At 40.8% G+C, this 21144-nt stretch overlaps 1 protein-coding gene across 1 annotated transcript in view; it reads left to right on the forward strand.

Annotated features, from left to right (window-relative positions):
• The window catches only part of LOC117826686, a 185477-nt gene that overhangs the window by 74726 nt on the left and 89607 nt on the right, over positions 1-21144 (forward strand). Inside the window, exon 5 of the mRNA XM_034702940.1 lies at positions 4437-4604. Coding sequence (XP_034558831.1) covers positions 4437-4604 — 168 coding nt within the window. The remainder of the gene's footprint in view (positions 1-4436; positions 4605-21144) is intronic.

A 21144-nucleotide genomic window follows, 5' to 3' on the forward strand; every position in this document is an offset into this window, starting at 1 on the left:
CAGGAACTAGTGTTTTTATTATTAATTTCAGAGGCATAGATCATCTAGTTTCATTAATTACTAGTGAGACATAAAGAGGGATTTTGGTTTCCCTGCTGTAAAGTAATCTCTTTGGCTGCAGTATGTCATGCCCTTATGTCTCTTTAATTTATTGTTCACACCCCTCCAATGGACCGTTTTAACAGTTCCCCCCCTAAAGGAGCTGGAGGGCATCTGGTCCAGCTACCATGAAATCACAACACTTATAACTGCAGGCTAAATGGCTTATTGGAAGTAAAGAACCCATGACCTTTTATTAATGACTCACTAACATGTAAAACTGCAGTCCTGATGAAGTCTTTAATAAAGGGTCACGACTCTTTCAGTTCGTAATGAGCAATCAAATGTGCTGTTCTAAATGTTAATACGCCATTAATAAAAGGTCACGATCTCTATTAACAATCTCAGTCCACCACGACATATGGTTCTGGTTATTAAACGCATTACGTGTTTTATGACTGATAACGTCAAACCAGCTGCATCTGACTTGGACATGTCAAAAAGGTCAGCAGTCAATAAGGTCTAAAAGTGTGAAACATGTTATCAATGAACTGGTGGTGAGTTTGAGAGATGGATTGAAAGACAAAGCTAGACAAACTGGAAAAATTGGCATCCATAGTAAACTAAACTTCACTATGTTCTGAGTAGATACTCAATTCTGATGAGCTGCATGGTTTCATCACATCCCTGACTACTGCACTCCTGTGAGGTAGTTCTGGTTAAACTGTCACCAAATTCTAAATAAACGCACTTTACAAGCTAACTTCTGATTAAAACTAGAGATACTTGATTCTTTTGAGCCGATACCAATAACCGATAATGACCTGCTTATGATGGCTGATGCAGGGACATTTATTTTTTACATTCCTGTACTTTAAAATGTGTAGTTTATGCACACATGAGGGAACGAAAGGCCAAAGCTTGGTTTATACTTCTGCGTCGAATCGACAGTGAAGCCTTCTCTGTAGGTCTGCGTTAGCCCCGTACCTGAGAGGCCTACGCATGTAAACAACACGCACCTTGTTCAAAATGTAACAAGCCCTGTGACAGCAGACACCATTGTATTTCCTGTATTTACAGCACTTCTGGAATTGAGGTCCATCGGCCATGCGTTTCATCTCCCCTCGTCTCCTCTCTATTCTTCCCTGTAATAATTGCTGTATGATAAACAGCTAAATTCATCAGCTGTAATTTAACATAATAGGTTTGGAATCGCTGTGAAAAAGTAAACAGAAAACGTAGCAGGGCTGGAAACAGGCGCCCTGACTATCAGAGAGACCCATAGACTGTATAAAATATGGACGTAGTATCCGTGACGTCCCCAATCTGTTCCTGAGTTCTGTTTTGAAGCCAATCGACTCAGGCAGAGTGTGATGTAAAGGGGAGGAGTTTGAGCCTCCTAGCCAACAGCTATGTGTTCCCGTCCGGGAGTCAAGTCAGTCATGTCCTTATTTGGGCAAAAACTCGTAATCTTAATATCTTGTGAACCGTTGCGTTAGGACCCCCCCCCCGGTACAGTGTGTGCCGATAGAGAGATTAGCTACGAAGAGCCAAGCCATTTTTTTGAACCAGGCTAGGTGGTTTCTGGTGTTTCTGCAGCCAGCCTCAAGTGGATTCTCGATGAATTGCAGTTTATAACAATTCCGCATGGGCTTCATCGTTTGAGACCGGAGGTTGCCGCTTGGAGAGACCACACTGCAAACATTAAATGTGGTTGGCCCAGGCAGTAAACATGTTTGATTTTTGCTGTGAAGATGGGCTTTTTAGAATGGGTGTGTATGAGGCTTCAAGGCTTTTGGAGTAAGGCTCAAGTGGACACTTGTCGAACTGCAGTTTTTCATACTTCTGCATTGGCTTCATTTTCAAAACCCGAGGTTGCCACTTGATCTGTGCTAAAACATGAGACCAATAGCTGGTAAAATCCTTGGTCTTCCACCTCGGAAAACTGTGGGTCTTCAAGTGCTGCAGTTATTTTGTCATTGATTGCTTTAAGTTGTCTCCGGTAAACTTTCTGCTGTCTTCAAATTCTGTTGAGTCAGCACTACGACACTCCCTGTTTTGAAGTGATAATGCTAGCTGTGGCTTCTGCTGCCTTGTAATCTTTCGACATAATCACGTTGTGCTGACAGCATTTCAGGCGACTTTTAAGATTTGTTGTGTTTTATCCTCATCGAAAGACTTGCAGCGTGTCTTTAAGTTGCAATTGATTTAGCCTCATGTGAAACAGGGAAAAACATACACACAGGTGACGCCATATTTTATCTATTGTCAGTTTGTTGCTGCTGCACATGTTGCTTTTCTTTTCTTTATGAAACTTTTATCAGTCGGTTTTATTTAAATAAATGTTACTATCAGAATAATAAATATTCCCATAACAAGGCAATAACTTCCCTCATGAAAACTTTGAGGGACTTCAACATTGACTATGAACACTTGAATGACTGTGAGAAAAGAAGAAGAAGAGGGTGAAATTTATTTTCACGATCTGAAGGGTGTATAAATTAAGAACAGATTGTGTCTGCTGAAATCACCATGAATTGCACATTACCTGCTCCTCCATCTGCTTCATCTTGATGCCTGATCTATAAAGCATACTGTTTTATGATATGCCAGCGCAAAACAAGCCCATGAAGTTTGAGTCTCCGTGCAATTTTTGCTCCGGCTCTGTGTCAGATTGTGGAAGGGCTCTGTCTGCTCTTCCACTTTCTGCACTGCCGAGCTGTGCTCTCATCCTGACAGAGCTCAAATCTGTCAGACAATAAGCTAGACGGTGAGGTGACACTTTTTCCTGTATTTTGTGAAGTTCAGACTCAACAAATGGGATACAGGTTCCACAGTCTTCCTCCCTGGAGTGAGCCAACAAGAACAGCTCATCCAGATAAACATACTCATCTCTGCTCCAGACCATCTCCATACATGCAGAGAAAATGTAACATTTGTGACAGGGTTGAGCCATCTGTTAATCTCCTGATGAAAACAGTAACAGAAATGTCAAAGGAGAACTACAGACTTCATTGCAAACAATCTAATTAAGGGCAAATAGTCATCATGATCACTGGAGAGTTTTTATGTTGCACTTTAGTTGAAGTGTGAATCCTTTTGCAAAATCTAGCCCTGAATGCAGTTCTCCTGAGCAGAACTGAAGAGTGACTGTAACTCACAAGGGTCAGGATCTCTAGCCTTTTAAACTTTCTGATGCTAATGATACACAAACAACCATGCCATATGTTAGCCACTTTTCAACCTGCTGCTGCAGAGAGTGAACTTATTTATTTAACCTTTATTTAACCAGATGAGACCCATTGAGATCAAGACCTCATTTACAAGGGCGACCTGGCCAAGAGGTCTGCAGCACGACAAAATAAATAGCACAACTCAACAGCATGGAGCATATACACAGACAGTATGTAGAAACAATCGATCATTTAAAAGTGGAATTCATTTGCAAATAAAGTGCAATTTGTGATTACAAAACAGCATTTAAAAACACAGGCACTGTTCTGGGGTCTGTCTTTAATTTAAGATGGAGCCAAAGGCATCAAGTGAGATAAGATCTGACAATTTCAAGTCCTTCTGGAGTTTATTCCAAGCTGTAGGAGCAGCAGAACTGAATGCTCTCTTACCCAACTCTGTCCGAACATGGGAAACAAACATTTGTAAAGTCTCGCAGGAGCGCAAGGCATAGTTGCTTTTAGATCTTAGACGTAGCCAATGTGTATGCCTGCAGACACTCAGGGATGGCCAGTCAGCTTTGACGTAAAGTTCACAGTGATGAGTGAGGCGTGTGCAACCCGTGACAAACCTCAGAGCAGAGTGAACCCACATGACCTGCAGTTTCCCTGTAGATCCTTTATAGGGACTTGACATTGTCATGTAGTCTTATTGCTTATCTTACTAGCTAATTATGCTACTTCATGCCAGCTGAACTCAGTGTTTTAGAGTTTGAATCTAAAGCTGAGCTGAAGCACTCAACAAGCTGAGTGGACTAGAAATATCTCCCTGTAGCCGTTGTTCTTTATTTGATAAGGTCATTACTTACAGTTTGTATCATAAAGCATGACATATTAGAAAGTGATACCTCTGAAGCTTATTCAAAAGATAAAGCACCGTGAAACAAATAGTGCTGTGATCTTTAGAGGAAACTGTCGTTAAAAATGACAGAACAGTGCTGGATAAGGTCCCAATGGGCCGGGAGCTGTTGTTCCAAAATAGAGCACAGGTCAAAAGATGGGGTTTTGGAGCTAAGAGGCTCAGTGAGTCATAAATATTGATCAAAGAACCTTTTAATCCCACCTGGATACATCACACTCATTTTGTGCCACTTCAACACAGTAAAAATCTATTTTCAGTCTCCTTTAAATGCCTCACTGCCACCTCTTTGTGTGTGTGTTTCTCAGGTATTCTCCGCACAGCTGTGCCGGACATGGACAGGGAGACCCAGGACCAGTACCTGGTGCTTCTTCAGGCCAAAGACATGGGAGGCCACCTGGGTGGATTATCCGGGACGACCACAGTCACCGTGCGGCTCTCTGACGTCAACGACAATCCTCCACGCTTCACTCAGAGTGAGTTACTCAGAGCTCAGGCTGCCTCCCACAGGGAGAGAATGACTACCAGGAATAGACGGGAAGCATGACTAAAGAGAAACAATAACTGCTGCTCTTTCTGTTTGCACACTTATGTATAGTGCTTAAATGTGCTACCTCCCACTCCACCCCAAACCACTCATTCACATCGTTACAGCCTCAGGAAATATGGCCTGAAAACTAAAAATGAATGTATGATAAAAATACAAAGTTAAGAATCTCAAACATTCACCAAAACCTGAGTGGAAATAAATGTTCAGAACTATTCTTTGCAGAAAATGAAATCCGCCCAACCTGCTAACTTTAGACTTTGTGGGTGATCACATTTTGATTGAGCTTCACTGCACATTAATGGTGCATGTGACGATAAGTGTTGGACAGCATTACACAGCATGTTTGACGTCTTCTGATTCAGCATCAGAGGAGGAAGCGTAGGCCCTTACATCTGACAGTAACTCATCTTAAAGTCTGGCCCACACTGCAAGATTTTTACATCTCATCAGATGTTGAAAAAGTGAGAGACCCCACACATGATGACAAATAATGACAGATTTTAAGTTTTGTTCTTGTCTTGTGTGGGGTGCAACAAGCTGGCCAACACAGCACACCACGCAGAGTCCACACTCTCAAAACTGAAAATCTCCCAGAATCTCATTCTGTCAAACACGACAGGTCACAGGATGGTCACCAAGGTGAATGTTGCTCACTGCTGAGCTAGCTGGTTCATCCACTGCAATGAAAGTTTCTGTTCAACTCCTCCCCTCGTCACTTTGATTGTGGAATTTTTTACAGGACACGCTGCGTATACACTTGTGTTGCTGCCACAGATCAACAAGTTGGCCCTACATCTCTGATATCCATTTAACTTAATGCTTTGCATTTCAAATTCTCGCCATGGCTGTTCTTTTTGTGCTTCCCTCTTCAGTCACATTGCTTCCTGATTGGCTATCATCTTATTCCTCTTTACAATCCACAGAGCGTGTGCTTGGCTGTCCTCAGGGTTCTGCCCCAGGGAAGTATTCTGTTGACTTAAATTGAAGCTAGCTAAATGAGCAGCCAAGCGATAGTGAAGGAATCAGAAACAACACAACAAATCCGGCCCTTTTTTAAAGCTACCTATTGCTTGTTTTCACTCTTTGCTGTATTGTCACGATCAGTTTAAGAAGATGGATTCATCTGTGTCATTTTGGCAAGACATGGGAGTGCTGATCCTGAGAATCAATAACCAGTATAGCATGTCAACCTGACCTGCAGTGGTAGATAACATATTGTTCACAGAGCAGTCTCCATTATTCAAATAATGAACTATAAAAAACATCAAATTAATCAAATCAAATCAAATCAATTGTGACTCAATTTGTAATCTGTTTAAAATTACACTAAATATCTTTAATTGTAAATATTGAACATGCTTGATATTCATGATTTCAAATTGCTGCATCTTCCCAGCAGAACAGTGCAAGTAAAATCCCTTAAACATTCCTCACACCACAGGAAAATCTGGCGAGGTAATCTTTAGAAGCATCAGAAAATAAGTTGGGCATGAACACCCAGTCTAAACCACACATCTTGGAAGTTTTCAGAAACTTAAATGACGATATTTCAAACTCAAATTGGGACTTTTGTCTAATATGTTTAAGAAGATTACTAAAAAGTACGTAGGAGGACTCTATCTTACATAGTTAGAGGGCTTTGTGTACTTCCAGTGGCATTCAACACTGTATGCAAAAACTTCATTACAGCAAGTTTTAAACAGCTTGGAGCTTCACATGAGTGGGCCTCATTAGAAGGACTCAGTATCGAGTGAGCTGTCAATCAGTGCAACAAAAGTTACGTTTAATTACCTAGTCGTGCTGTAATAATTTTCCAGTGCTCATTATATGTAGAACAGGATGATAAAACACACAGTGTGCTGCGTTGTAGCATAAACAGAGTGTTTGTTTGGCTCCAGGATGGCTGAAGAGTCCTCAGACCTTTGTGACCTGCAGGTCTCGTCAGCAGCAGTCAGGGAGAGAAGACTCCTGCAGGGCTGCAAACTGCCTCATCCAACATTCAGGGGCCATGGATTTCTCTCCTACTGTTACCCTGCTACTATTTCCAACTCCAGAAAATACTTTCAGATTTTAGAAAATAATCTGACAGCACCTCTATTTAGGCCAACCTAATCTGCTGCCTAAATAAGTCTTTGATGACGTTAAACTGAATTCACTGTTTGGGATCATGAAGGTATTTCAGAGCAGAGAGAAGATGGAAAAGGTCTCGTGTTGCTGTGTGGCTTATTCTGCTGATAAATTAAATTAGGCTCCAAATTTGGCCCAAATTAGTCATTTACATAACAGCTGCTGGTCGCCATGAAGATTTTGTAATCAAGCTGGATTATTATCCTAGTTGGACATTATACAGCAAATCATTCTTTTAGTTGAGAGCTGATTAGAGGAGTCTCTCTGTGGCACTGCTGTGACTTCTCTCTTGATGGATGGAGTGCAATATCGTGTCTCAGATATTAATCAATTCTTCTTTTGTAATACTTCTGAAATTGCTAGGTGTGTCCTTCATTACACACAAAAGGACAAACCAGTGAGTCGTTTTATGGATGAAAAACAGGCTTGATTGCCTGTGCTCTTCTGTCATCTTTTACTTGATGTCACCCCTTTCTGCTGTATCTTATCTAGTCAAGCTTTGTCCCCTCAAAAATAATTGCTGACCTTATTCCAATTACAGGGAAAAGAGCCAGAGCTGCAATATATATAACTTTTTTATACAATTACATATCTTTCATATTTTAGGAGTGTCCAAAGAGAAAGGTAACTTACTGAACTATCAAAGTGTTGCTCAAATTGAATTAATGAGACAAGTTTCAAAGGGTAGAGAAATACTTGTCCTAAAAGTGGAATGATTCAAAATATCTCACCGAGATTTCTTGATAGCAACAAAATAATTGCATCCTGAAATAGTTCACCCTTTGTATAATATATTATCAGAGATACCAAGCATAATGATATATCTCCACCTGATGAGCATAAGTTATACTACATTTAAATTGTGTCTCTGCCCTGTGGGTTCAAAGCTCAAGAAAGAGGAGTCAGCTTCTATGTATTACACGTTTCTCTGAAGCAACAATGACCACAGCCTCCAGATAACTTATTGTGTTGGCATTCAAATCAGCTGCTTCACATCACAGAAAATGGTCCAGATTAACTTAATTATTTGAGTGAGTTACCCAATTTGAGTGACCCCAATTTACACAGGGAGCACACTGAGCAGCCGATGTTCCCGTTGTAGTCAATGCTCATGTTCACACAGGGAGCGCCGCCACTCCGCTCAAGATACGTGCCTAGTCTATTTTCAAGGGATTCCATGCACAGCACCAGCAGCAAGCTTAACAGAGAAGATGGACCTGGACAGGAAGTCAGGCATGATGATTGCATGCAACATCTGCTCAATTTCAAAATAAAACACCATATACAGTCTATACTAATACTCATCGTTTATGGATGTAATTGTTAACAGCTACAAAACAGCCACATATCAGTGATCCATGTCGACCACAACATGACTTTAAGATGGCAACTGTGTCAGGAGGTTACAGGGCAACAAAGTAGAGCAGAATCATTAATATTAAACTCATCTAAACCTGCACAAACGAAACCTCATAGTAATGCAGCATACTCAGTGATGATAAAAGCACAATAGAAACAGACTACAATCAGAATGATTCAACCACAGAAAGGCTCTGTTACCTGTTGTTTGTATGTTGTTCTCTCTAAATTGGACTCAGCTGCTCCAGACTGCACTACGCTTCAAACACTCATCCTGTGTAGAACGGCGCGCGCCATTGGACGGAGCAAACCCGATGTGCTGACGGAATGTGGCATATGTGCTCCTTGTATAAATTGGCGGGTTAGAGTTTACATCTATTTGGTAAAAAGGGGAACGACAAAAGAAAAGCTGTAGTACCTGACCATTTGACCCCTTGAGGTAGCCTCGTGAAGTGAGTCAAACACCATTTGGCTGTAAGCGAGGAGGCTCAAAGCCAGCCTCAACTCCATCTCTTTACCTCACACTAGCTCCAAAGAAGTTAGGGTGAGTTCAGCATTTCCAATATGGCACCCGCCTACGATGGGCTTCAAAACAGGGCTTCAGAAACAGATGGGTGACGTCACGGATACTATGTCCATATTTTATACAGTCTACGGGTTGGAAGGAAGGGTGTGACGTCAGTCCTGCAGCTCTGCCAGCCAATACTAGGTCCATTAATTATGGAGTCTATTGGCGTGCACCATCGGAAGGAGTAAACCTGTGGCACTGACAGAAAACGACACACACGCTTCCAGTGGAAATAAGATGTAAGACAACCGGTGTTGCAGTTGAACAAGAGACCCTGTTAACTGGGGACTTTTGGAGGATGCGTAGGCAGTCTAAACATGTGACACAAAATACTGACTGATGTATACCCTTTATGGTTTGTCTTTTGTTGATGGTTTGGGTTGTTATGTTTGTATTTGAAGACATTCAATTGAAATACCTTTTTTTGATGAGTAAAATATGAAAATGTTGTATTCTGTTTTCAGCAGGTGTTAGTGTCTGACTTGTTAGCCTGTTAAGAATTTGCATGAGATTGATACAGCAAATAAATCTTAATCTTATTCACCAGCTATTGAAGTAGCTGAGGGCACAGACTGTTGAGCTTTGATAACTTTCCTCTTTGATAACTTGACAACCACTTCTTCTTCTCTACTGCCACTGTCTCGACAAAATATCATCACTTCTTGCTTCAGAAAAACCAACAGTGTGTTGGCCATAATGCTGAACTGAAGGCATCAAAACTGCAGTCGACAAACTGATGGCTGATGTCGAGGTGGCTAAGCCATTTATTTATATAGCCCCTGATATTTACACCTGACAGCCACCAAAATAGCTTCTAGCTACCCGTCTGGTGTTGAAAAATGGTTATCACTAGACCAGGAATATAGAGTGTTTGACACTGTGGGCCCCTGTCAAGTCAGCACCATAAAATGTCATGCCAAATTATCCAATACCTTCCCCTGTGGGAGTGATTGTAATTTACATGTGAGATAATGAAACAGACATACAGTGTAAAACTTTGTGCATCATGTCTGTGGGTTTGACTTAGTTATAACTCTAAGAAGAAGTATGAAAAACAAATTGAGCCAAATGGGCACCCAGGGTTTTAAAGTTGTCTAATAGCCTCCCTGGGCTGTGAGTCACAGTTGCTGTTGCAGCTCCAGCTGCTGACTGTGTGGATACAGGAGCCAAATCAGCAGCCTGTTACTGTTGCTAAGTTCCAGTTGACTTTTAAACAGCAGCATGCACCTGTTCCTTTTCACCTCACTCAGCATCTTTACCTCAAAGCTCTCCCTTTCCAACAGTCACCACAAACCTAATCCTCCTCTGTGAACATCAGTTTCAAAGAAATTCAAATGCATGTGTAGAATCTTATAATACAATGCAGTCCAGAAAAAAGATCACTCTCCTGGTAATAATTATGATAAATTGATATAATTTTATTTTTAGAGCTTCTACAGAACGGGGCTTGGCATGCTTTTCAATAAAGTATTACAAACGGGAGAATAAAACAAATAACAATAAGTGCAAATACTGTGGGATAAAAGAAAGAAATCAAATAAATAACAAACCAAGCAGGAGAAATAAAAGCTGATTTATGCCCTAAACAAAGCCGGCTTAAAAAAACCCAGTAAAATCAAGGACTGACATTCATTCTATTCAACATACTGTGTGAACCAGACAACCGAGGGCATCTTCTTGTTATTGAACAATCTGAATGTGTGTTGATGACAGTTTAAAGTTTATTGTGGCCAAATACAATTGGACAAAGCAGTACCTTTTATGTCTTTGCTGATCTTGCCCTTGCCTTTTTTTTTAACAGTCAAACATTTCCCCCACTGTGAAAATGTAAACAAAGGTCTGCGTGCAGTTAATCGTTCTGTCTGACACTGACCCAGTGTTGCCAGTGTCAGGCATTAAACACACCGTAGGAGTAGAAAATCTCCTGCCTGATGTTCAGGTTTGCTTTTGCAGACTATAAGCGTCAGCACTTATTTCAGTCTCTTTTATAAGCAGCTAAAATCTCCTCACAGGAGCTTTGAAGAGCAGATAAACATAACATTGCTTAGCAGAGTGCAGGTGGATGCATGAAAAGAGCTGTCAAGAGCTAGATGGGTATTCGATGAGTGTTTTTCTGGTCCACCAGTGCACTGGCTTTAATGCCAAAATTGAACTAATGATGTCCTGGGGTGGAGGTTTGTTGCTCGAGTTGAACCCTCTCATAACTGCTGTTATGGGTCGGGCTGCCCGGAGGACTGGAGGCCTTTTTGGAGGGATATTCTGATCAGTATGGGCAACGAGGACCTCTGATGGTGCTTGTTGATCTCTCTTCTGGTATTGCTGATGACTTGCTGTGTATATGTATTTTATTGATGTCAGCTCACACCCCCAGTTTGTGTCTATCTGTCTGTGTGTGTATGTGTATCCCCAATCCTCTGCTTTCCCTGCGTGTTTCCTCACACACACCCGCTCCCTTGTGCTTGCTTGAGCACCATCAAAGACAGCCACCCTGCCGCTCTACTCAATTACACACCCTGGCTTTTAAAGAAGAAACCCTCAAATCCGGCCCCCGCGTCTCCCCAAGGTCAACACTGCTTATTCCTTTTGGCTAGAGAGGATTACAACTGAGTGTAGGAAACAGGTACCAGCTCTACATTATAGCCTTAACAAGAGGAAAAACAGGCCCAGCTTTGTGTGCTTGTTTTTTTCACGGTATCCGTGAATTTCTCTCAATCCACAACATGATTCCTGGAACTTATGTGGGTTTGTTGTTCGTGCGGTTTGGGCACTGTCAGGGGATTTTGTTATGCCCAGTGGAGTAAAAAGCAAAGGGGAAACTAGGCTACGGTGAATATTGTAGTTGTTTTTTGGTTAAGTGATAAATGTGGGATATTTTCAGACACCTTTCCGGCAAACATAGCGCTGTAACCAAGCTTTCCTCTGGGTCTCATTATCAAATGGCGTACACTGTGCTCCAAATGTGTTTGGACAGCAACATGTTGTTTGATGTTCTATCTCTTTTGCAATCTTGGGTGCAAAAAACGCTTTAATTTTATCTTCATCCATTTCAAATGGACTTTTCAAGGCTGGTGGCATATTTTGAGTACTTTAGGGTGACAATTACTCAGACACACAAAGTCAACTTTCTGCTGAAAATATTTGAAGTCTTTATCCCAGAAATATCACTGGACTCTTCATATTTATACCCATTTGTTCTCACTGGAGTGTGTATTTCTCACTGGGCCTGTTTTTTATGAGGAAGTGTCAGATAGTGAACATTTTTGTGTCCCTTCGCTCCCCTAAAGCTGGTGGTTAACAAGGCAGATGGAGAGAAAAATTGTGCTTAAGGCGAGTTTCTATTATCGTCTTATTCCGCATCACTCCCTCGCCTGAATAAGTACGCTCTTAATTATGATAGTGTGGTGAGGAATACATGCTTGGCTAATTATCTGAGAGTAAACATGGGGCGTTGGGTATCCAATCACATCTCAAATTATTAACTTTATGTTACAAAGCTACAGGAGAGGCAGGGTGGATGACTTTCTCCTCCTCGGGTAATCCGCTGGGAAATTAAGATGGTGGGACTTTGAACAGCATCATAAAGCTTTGTAGTATAGAGACGTAATTCTTCTGTTGTTGTTTAGCTGATGAGATATTTCACATGCATGTTTCCATGTAGTCATTTATTCAGACATGTTTTTCTATGTTTACAGCAGCTGAATTATTTATGGCTGTGTGTACGCCTCAGCTTAATTCTCATCGGGATAAATTGAAAATGAGACAGGAGCATCTGTAAGTAATGTGCCTTAAAATAAGATGGCCACTAACTTTGAAAGACAGAACAACTGCTTCATTTTGAAAACAGGAAAGTATATTATTTGGGTGAAAAACCTGTCTATTAGAGAGGAAATTTTAAAGATTTAATGTCATAATAGAGAGTTTGATTACACCCCAGACAAATCTCCCTTTGAATGTATAATTACCTTAAAAAACACATCAACCATTAAACATTTTCCTTGAACTACCTTGTTTTTCTCATTTCTTACATCTAGCTCCAAAATTAAAGACAAATATAATTGTGTATAGCTTCAGCAATTTGTGCCTGACATCTGAAGAAGAGTTATAAAAGACACATGCAAAAAAAAAAGAGACAAAATAAAAGCCTGCCTTGAAAAACACATCAAAATAAACATGGCCCACTTCTTCCTGTTTCATGAGATTCCAAATGTAACGATATATCATAAAACAATCTGCCATAATCTTAACATGAAGTCCTATGCTAGCTTATTATGACTTCCCTGGTTAAGGATAGAAATGTGAGTTATTATAGACACAGGAAATAAAAACATACAATATAAAAACTGAGTGTCAGGAAGGTGTAGTTGGATTGCTGCTTAGTTTTTATTCCCTTGTATTTGTGTTCCCTTTTATTTCCCCGTGTCTCCATTATTTACTGTGTGACCAGAAACTGGAGAAGCGTGAATGGAGTTGGTGTTCAGAAACAACAGCAAACAGCAGGTTGTTGCTTTATTTGCATGCAGATATCTGTTTATGAAAATTAATTACAGCTTAATCTACGATAAGACCTCTAATGGCTTCAGGTAGTGTGATATGGTGGATGCATTGCACATGCTTCGATACACTTACATTTTTCTTTGTACAGTCAACTCTGACAAACACTACTGGACAATACTGCTGCAAACTGAGACCAGATCACTTCAGAATCAAATATCTGTTCCATGCAGGCAGTTTCTGCATTTCTATACAGGATTGTAAGTAGAGACATCTATCAAATGGGATTATGATTTCATTGTTGAAGATCAGGGTTGAAAATAGTAGTAGAAGATGCTTTTTCCAGCTAACACTGGTTAAAAACATGTCTGTCAGCACTGACCCGTTGATTGATGCAACTGAGGTCCAAAACTGACAGTGACCTGATAGTGTCCTTGTCGTGTCACTGCTTCAAACCAACACAACGATCTCCAACATTTTATCAGTGACTTTAATGTATGTTGTGGTTGGAACAAGCGGCAACCTCAGGTCTAAAAATATGAGTCCAATGAGGAAGTGCTAAAAACTGCAGTTAGTCGAGGATCCGCTTGAGGCTGGCTCCGGAAGTACCGGAAACCACATACACACCAATTCAAAAAGCCGATCTTTACAGCAGAAATAAACATGTTTACAGCCTGGTACAAAAGACGAGTGTAGTCTGGATAGCTCATTTCTCAATCGGCACACACTGTAGGGGGGGTGAATTTTTTTGTAACGCTGCAATTTTGAAGATATTGAGATTACGAGTCTTCCAATGAGAGTCACAGCTGACTTGATTGACAGACGGGAACACTGTAGCTGTTGGCTAGGAGGCTCAAAGCCCGCCTCTTTACGTTACAATCTCTCGACAGCAGCAATATGGCTCCCACCGACGATTGACCTTCAAACAGCGCTTCAGAAACAGATGTGGGACGTCACAGATACTACGTCCATGTTTTATTCAGTCTATGGGTTGGAAGGAAGGGTGTGGCGTCAGTCCTGCAGCTCTGCCAGCCAAGTCACGTCTTCACACTTCTCGTTCTGCGCCAGTGCAATATGCCAGCGACTATTGAGGCGGTCTTTCAGCATTGAAGCTTATAATGGTTGGAAAAAAATGCATGTGTCCATTCTAGTATTCAGTCAATGGTTTGCACCTATGAGCTTAGCATACAGGTGCAGCCAATCAGATTAACCCAAGCATGCGACTGCATCACAAAAGCCAGCACAGCACTAATATGGAGTGTTTGAATCACCACAGAGCTGTAGATGATACTTCATTGAAGGTATTAACACAGCGCTTGCTAAATGGGTGGCAACTGACTGCAGGTCAGGCAACATTAAAGAAGACTCAAGTCCAAAGACATCACATGCCGTACTGTCATGGGGTACAAACAGGACCTGTATGAAACAGAGAAAGCAACGAGACTGGAACTCCTTGAAAGTGTTAATGCTAGCTGGGGGATCACTGGACAGTAATGAGAAATCAAAATATATATATATATTTTTTTACCTTTCTTTGTAGTTTAATCTTTTTAAATGTAAGTGTAAACATTCATTCTTAATCTTTACAATAGTACATGGAGAAAACAAAATCCATACACTTTCCTTTTTCCCATGGTTTTGACTGCTCACACAGTTTCCATCATGAGTTTATTTGGTTGTAATGGAGGAGTCCTACATTTGTTTTGGTTAAATTCATATCATCTACAAAGCTCACACCTTGTTAACAGATCAAAACTGCATTTCCAAATGATGACCGTGTGTTGGGAATAAAAGCTTTAGAAGTGTCTGATTATAAATAACAAACTTGAATCAATTTCTAACACTACAGCTGTGTTTCTCAGGCATGGAAAAAAGTTGATTGTTAATACAAGCTGAGTGATTACCCTTTAAAAAGACTTTGAATCATATCCCAGGAAAGAAAAATGAAGGATTTTTGCCTGTTTTCAGAAATATATTTATTGAAATGTATAAGCCCTGATGTTTTTTATCCATATTTCTGCATATTAATCTCTCTCTCTGCCAGGAGATCCACTAATGTAGAAAAGGGAGATTTTGATAAGAGATTCTGACGTTAATTACCCAGCTGCTATTCTTTTATGAAAGCATAGAATACCATTTCATGCACGAATCCAAATGAAACGATAAATATCTGAAAATAGGACCAGCAGGCTCATCGACAGGAGCAAAAAACGTCACGTAAAGCACTTTCAAAAGCATAAAGAGAATAATTAAAAACCCTCCGTCTTCCACATGATTCACTTCTTGTACGGGACGATATCAGCTTTAATCTTAATCCTCTAAATTAAAAACTTCCCTCTTCACTCCTCTGAGTGAAATATCAGAAAGTGAAATGTCACTCTTCCAATACTTCTTCCCTGCTGAAATGTCATCATTTGATGTGTGATCTGCTCGATCCCTGTGATTGCTACACCAGCTGTGTTCCTCCTTTATATTTATAGAGCTTGAATACATCTGTCTGCTGTCAAAGGGCAAAACATTAAGTCATCATGTCGTGACACTCGGAGCCGCACTTTGTTGTAGTTTAACTACACACACACAGAATCACCAGACATCGCAAGACTCGTAACTCCTGGAGAACTTTGGTTTGAAAAGCTACAACTCTCCACGCTGACAGAAAAGCAGGTGCCACTTCTTGTATTTTTTATGTGGTTTCCAAACAACCTTGGCTTGCCAGTGGTGCCACATAAAACGCTGAGGGAGCCATCACTCTCGCAGCGGTTTGATGGATGGAGAGATAGATGGTCTGACAGATGACTACATAGGTAGCAGCGATAAGATCAGTGTCATTTTATACAGCCCAAAGATGAAACAGAGAGAGAGAGGGAGTCGCTCGCAGAGTGCTTCATCATAAATATTACTAATTCATTTCCCTGGAGAGCGAAGGCTGTAACAGAAAGAGTGTGAATGAAGGGAAGAAGAGGAGGTGTGTGCTTGAAAATGTTCCCTTTTCCGGGTGTGTGTCTATTCTGTGCTAAAGAGTGATTTTTTTTTCCCAAGAAAGAGAAGAAGAGAAAGATGGAGCCACTGAGAAAGGTGCGATAAAGTTGTCAGAAGAGGGAGACAATGGAAGAAGCAAGAGGAGGGAGTGGGTGAGAGGAACACAGGGGAGGAAAAGCACAGAGGAGACTAGGAGACAAACGTTGAAGAAAGGGAGCGTGGGAGTGAATGAAACGGAGGAAACCAGAAGGGATAATCAGGGTATTATGTCCTTTAGTGAGACTGAGGTGCAAAAAAAGAAAGGAAAGGAGAGGAGACAATAAAAAGAGATGAGTGGGTGAGCTAAAGTGGCTAACAGATTGACGTGATGGCGTTACCCTCTGTGTGTTCTATTTATCTGTGACTAATCTTTATTCACAGATTCTTCATAAAAATGTACAATCTGTACTGGGAGGTCTGCATTTTCAGTATGAAGAGTGCACTGGTCTCCATTTGTTGAATGTTTTTAGTCCATGTAGTACTGACCAATGTGGCCAAATCAGCAGGCAGCAAACAGTTCTAGACAGAATCTGAACCAGAAATACTTTATTTATCCCAGGGAAATTCAGTTGTTACAGAAAGCGCTTATACAGAGTATGAAAAAGTCAAAATATTACTAGAAAGAAGGAATAAAATAAGATATAAATACGAATGAAATACTATAATTTGGATTAATAATAAGTATATACAGAAACGCAGAATAGTTACAGTTCGCTTTGTACAAAAGCACTGGGAATGAAGGTATTATATACAGGATGTTGAAGTGGCAGGGATATTGCACAGTGTATTGCACATTATTGCACAGAGTACAGAATATAGTTCAGTCATCAGAGGGAGGAGTTGCACAGACTGATGGCCACAGGCAGGAATGACTTCCTGTGGCGCTCTGTGGTGCATTAAGGGGGGATCAGTCTTGCGTTGAATGTGCTCCTGTGATTCACCAGCATGTTGTAGAGAGGGTGGTGGGTGTTGCCCATGATGCTGTGGAGCTTTGACAGAGATGGAGAGCAAAATCAGGGAGGATGAAGTCAGTAACAAAATCCTTGCTCAATTCGTCCGCGAAACAGTTAAGTAATCTCTATAAATAGATGTTTGCATGCAAGTGCTGCTAACAATCAGTCCTAGACTCCAAAATCTCAACTTGAGTAACAAATCTACACAACGCTGTGATGCAGGAAGCAAATAAGATATTCTGTCGTCATAGAATACAGCAGAATACATCTGCCTGACCCTTATTGAACAAACCCTTTAAAAGTGTGCTCTCTTCTTGAGGACTGTCTTTGCAAAGCTTGCTTTTTTACTTTTTACAAATCTGCATCAAGATGAGTTTTTTTTTGAAAACACAAGACTCAACTCCACTCAACTCAAACTTTATTTATAGAGCATGTTTAAAACAACCTGGGTTGAGCAGCACAAATGACAAACATAACATACAATACAATGCTAAAATACAATACTAAAATACGTAAACGCAGTGCAAATATATAATAAAATAAGATAGAAAAAAATAGATTCCAATTTAATTAAGATTTTGCCAGATGTCCACTCAACCTTGATTAAAAGCCAGGGAGAAAAGGTGTGTCTTAAGAGAGGATTTAAAAACCTCAATTGATCCCACAGAGCGGATATGTTGGGGCAGGTTGTTCCAGAGCCGAGGGACAGCCGCCACAAAGGCTCAGTCAACTCTGGTTTTAAGCCTCGTTACAGTTAATTACAAGTAAATCCTGCAGAAAATTGGTCCCCTTTTTGGATTCACACGCCAAAATAAGTCGGAGTAAAGCCTCTGTATGACTCATGATTTACAGTGAAACTGGGACTCACCAGAAACAGATGGATGTGCACAACTCCAGCGGGTGTAATGACCCAAGAAATGTGAATTTTGGTTCACTTTTGTTCTGAACACACGGTCCCTTCTCAAGTTGGGTAAACAATGGAGAATGTGGAGAAGGACGGCTCATGTTTGAGGTAGCTTATCAGTTACCTCTGGCTACACTAGGAATAGAAAGCTGGCCATCATTCCTAGAAGCATATATAGTCATCAGACGACAGCCGACAGGTTCTGATATCGATCTGTGATGACCTTTGATTCGTGCACACCCGTCCGTGCACGCTTGCATGATCAGTCAGAGGTGAGGAAGCGGAGAGACAGAGAAGTGACAGACTTTGTCATCTCTTGTCAAGCCCAGAGACCCACACACACAAATGAACACACATGCACATTTACACACACATACATTCCTTACTCCCACTCTCTCAGTGTGTGCTCTTCACACGCCCGGTACCCTCATGTCCCTTATCACACTCCCTCCCATCTGTTCCCAATGCAACACCCTGAGCACTTGGCCTTTTTTAGACAGAGTGGCAGACATCGCCTGTGCTGAGAAATCCTTTGCATGTCAGAATCCCTACATAAAGCACTGTAGCTATTATTAATTTCACATCACATTCCTGGAGTTGAAATTGCCAGCGAAGATTCTTCAAAAACTCATCTTACATTTTTAATGATGTGCGATCGAATATTAATGCTTTAAATACTGTTAATAGAACATGAGGCAGGAATTGTATGCTGCTTTAACTGTGTTTTTTTTTCTACACTTCTATACACATTTAACCTGTGGTGGATTGAAATAGATGAATAGATTGATAACATTTGATAGTCTGTCAAAGTCTATGTTTTTTATGCATCTGAGCAGCAACTTCAAAATCAAGTATGAGATAAAATGATCAGGTCTGATAATTCTGCAGCTTTCTTCACTGTCCTCCAACACCGTCTTGTATTGTCTAGCACTTGAATGTTGTTCACATTGTTTACCTGTAAGAGACAATAATGCAGTCACAGAACATGTGCTCAAGGCCCTATATCCTATATTTGACTTGAAATTAGGCTCTGCTTTTGTATTTAAGATTGTCTTTTCAGCCAGTCTGTAATCTTCAGCATCCTTGCAGTGCCATGAATGGACAGTGTATTATATTCATTAACACAGATTAGATGAGGGGTGTCAAACATGTGGCCCGTGGGCCAAAACCGGCCCACCAGAGGTTCCAATCCGGCCCGCGGAACGACTTTGCAAAGTGAAAAAATTACAGTGAAGACATTAACTGCAATTTTTCAATAAAAGTAACTACTATTTCAGATTTGTCCTCTGGGGGTCGCATAAAATCAGAGGGCTGACGGAGTGAACCAGAACCTGAACAGTGCTTCTTTTCCAAGACTTTTTTCTCAAAGTGAGAAAATAGATTACTTGCTGTTTGCATAATCCGGTTGAGATTCATAAAGACTTGTTAGAGCACTATAAGATGATCCACTAACTACTAACACTAGCACTACACCCCTTCATACAACACTGTCCAGCAGGCAAACCGTTCATGCTGGAGCTGAGGAGTCCAAAATAATCAACTTTACCTTCTTCATTATTATAATCTGTTCTTTTGCAGTAAACATTACACTCTGTGTCAGGTGATTAGGAAACCTGTGTGTTTGGTGTGTTCACAGCAGGTTTCAGGGCTTAAAGAGTAAAATACTTGGCCCCACTATGAGACTCATCATGGCGAAAAATACAACAGCTGTTTTTGTAGATAGATCATTAAATGTGAACATTTTTAGAATGTAATTGTGCTTTTTTGCACTAAAACAAAGGGAAAGATTTAGAGTTGTCATTATTTATAGGTTATTATGTTGTGATTTTACTGGTGCGGCCCACTTCAGATCAACTTGGGCTGTATGTGGCCCCTGAACTGAAATGAGTTTGACGCCCCTGGATTAGATGAATAAATAACTTAAACAGGGAGGATTGATAAATAGATTTAAAATGGTTAAAACCCTGTGTATCCTCACTCTGCTTCTCCAGAGGCCTCCTCTCTCCACGACAACCCTCTTTTTCCTGTTACATTGAAGAAATAGGACGATCTATTATCATGACAGAGGGGGACCTCAGAGGACGCAAGGATGTGCAAACTTGAGCCACGCAAACACTATATGAATTGAGGCCTGGGGGCACTGCACATCCTTTTGTTTCGCAGTGTTTGTGGGGGAAACGAGTGTCAATCATGGCTCAATCCGCTGCTCCTGACTCGTCACATGAACTTCTGGAATGTCAGAAATTACTGCACAAATCCAGCACAGAGAGAGCAGAGCCACGAGCAGATTTCCCAACTTCAGGGCTCTTGGCACTGCACACCAAGTAGCTTTGACTTTATGACCAACTGTGCAATCTAATGCAACCCGTTAATACAGCTCTAACGTTTCGATAGCTTTACAAAGCTTTTACTGTTTTCAGCTTTTGTTGTCATGTCAGAAAGGTGACAGTTATAGTTATTCTCGGAGTCATATTCTCTAACTTCAACGTGCATGTGTGGGAGTTTTCAAAGGAAACTTTGGTTACTATTGTCAAAGCTCCATCACGACACAACAGGTTCAGTGTGAGTGTGCTTGACAGCCGGCCAGGTCTTATGAAAAGAACAAGTCCTCAGATGTGTCTGACACAGCACTGCTATCACTCCATTCATACTAGGTATGGTATCACATTGAGTGATGTACATTCACAGTCCATAGTATGCCATTCTGTGTATAACTCCCAGTTGTTTACTATATGGGACTGAATTTTTAAGTATGAGACCGGAGCCCCTAGATGCATTTCAGCTCCTCAGACAATACAATAATGGATCCGACTGGCTAGCAATAAGCAGCATAGACATGAAAGTAATAGAGTTTTTATGAGGTTAAAAATCTATTTGAATAACTTTGTGCCTGTAAAAGTAATAAATGTTTGTTGTTGTTGTTGAATTATTTATATGGGCGCTACAGAGTAAGAGTCGTAGCCTGAACTGGAAACACATGATTAATGGAGTCATATGAAGCACAGTAGACATGCATTAGTATGTTCCTTATGGAATACTAACAGTG

This window comes from Notolabrus celidotus, chromosome 15 (assembly GCF_009762535.1).
Source record: "Notolabrus celidotus isolate fNotCel1 chromosome 15, fNotCel1.pri, whole genome shotgun sequence".
Lineage (NCBI taxonomy): Eukaryota > Metazoa > Chordata > Actinopteri > Labriformes > Labridae > Notolabrus > Notolabrus celidotus.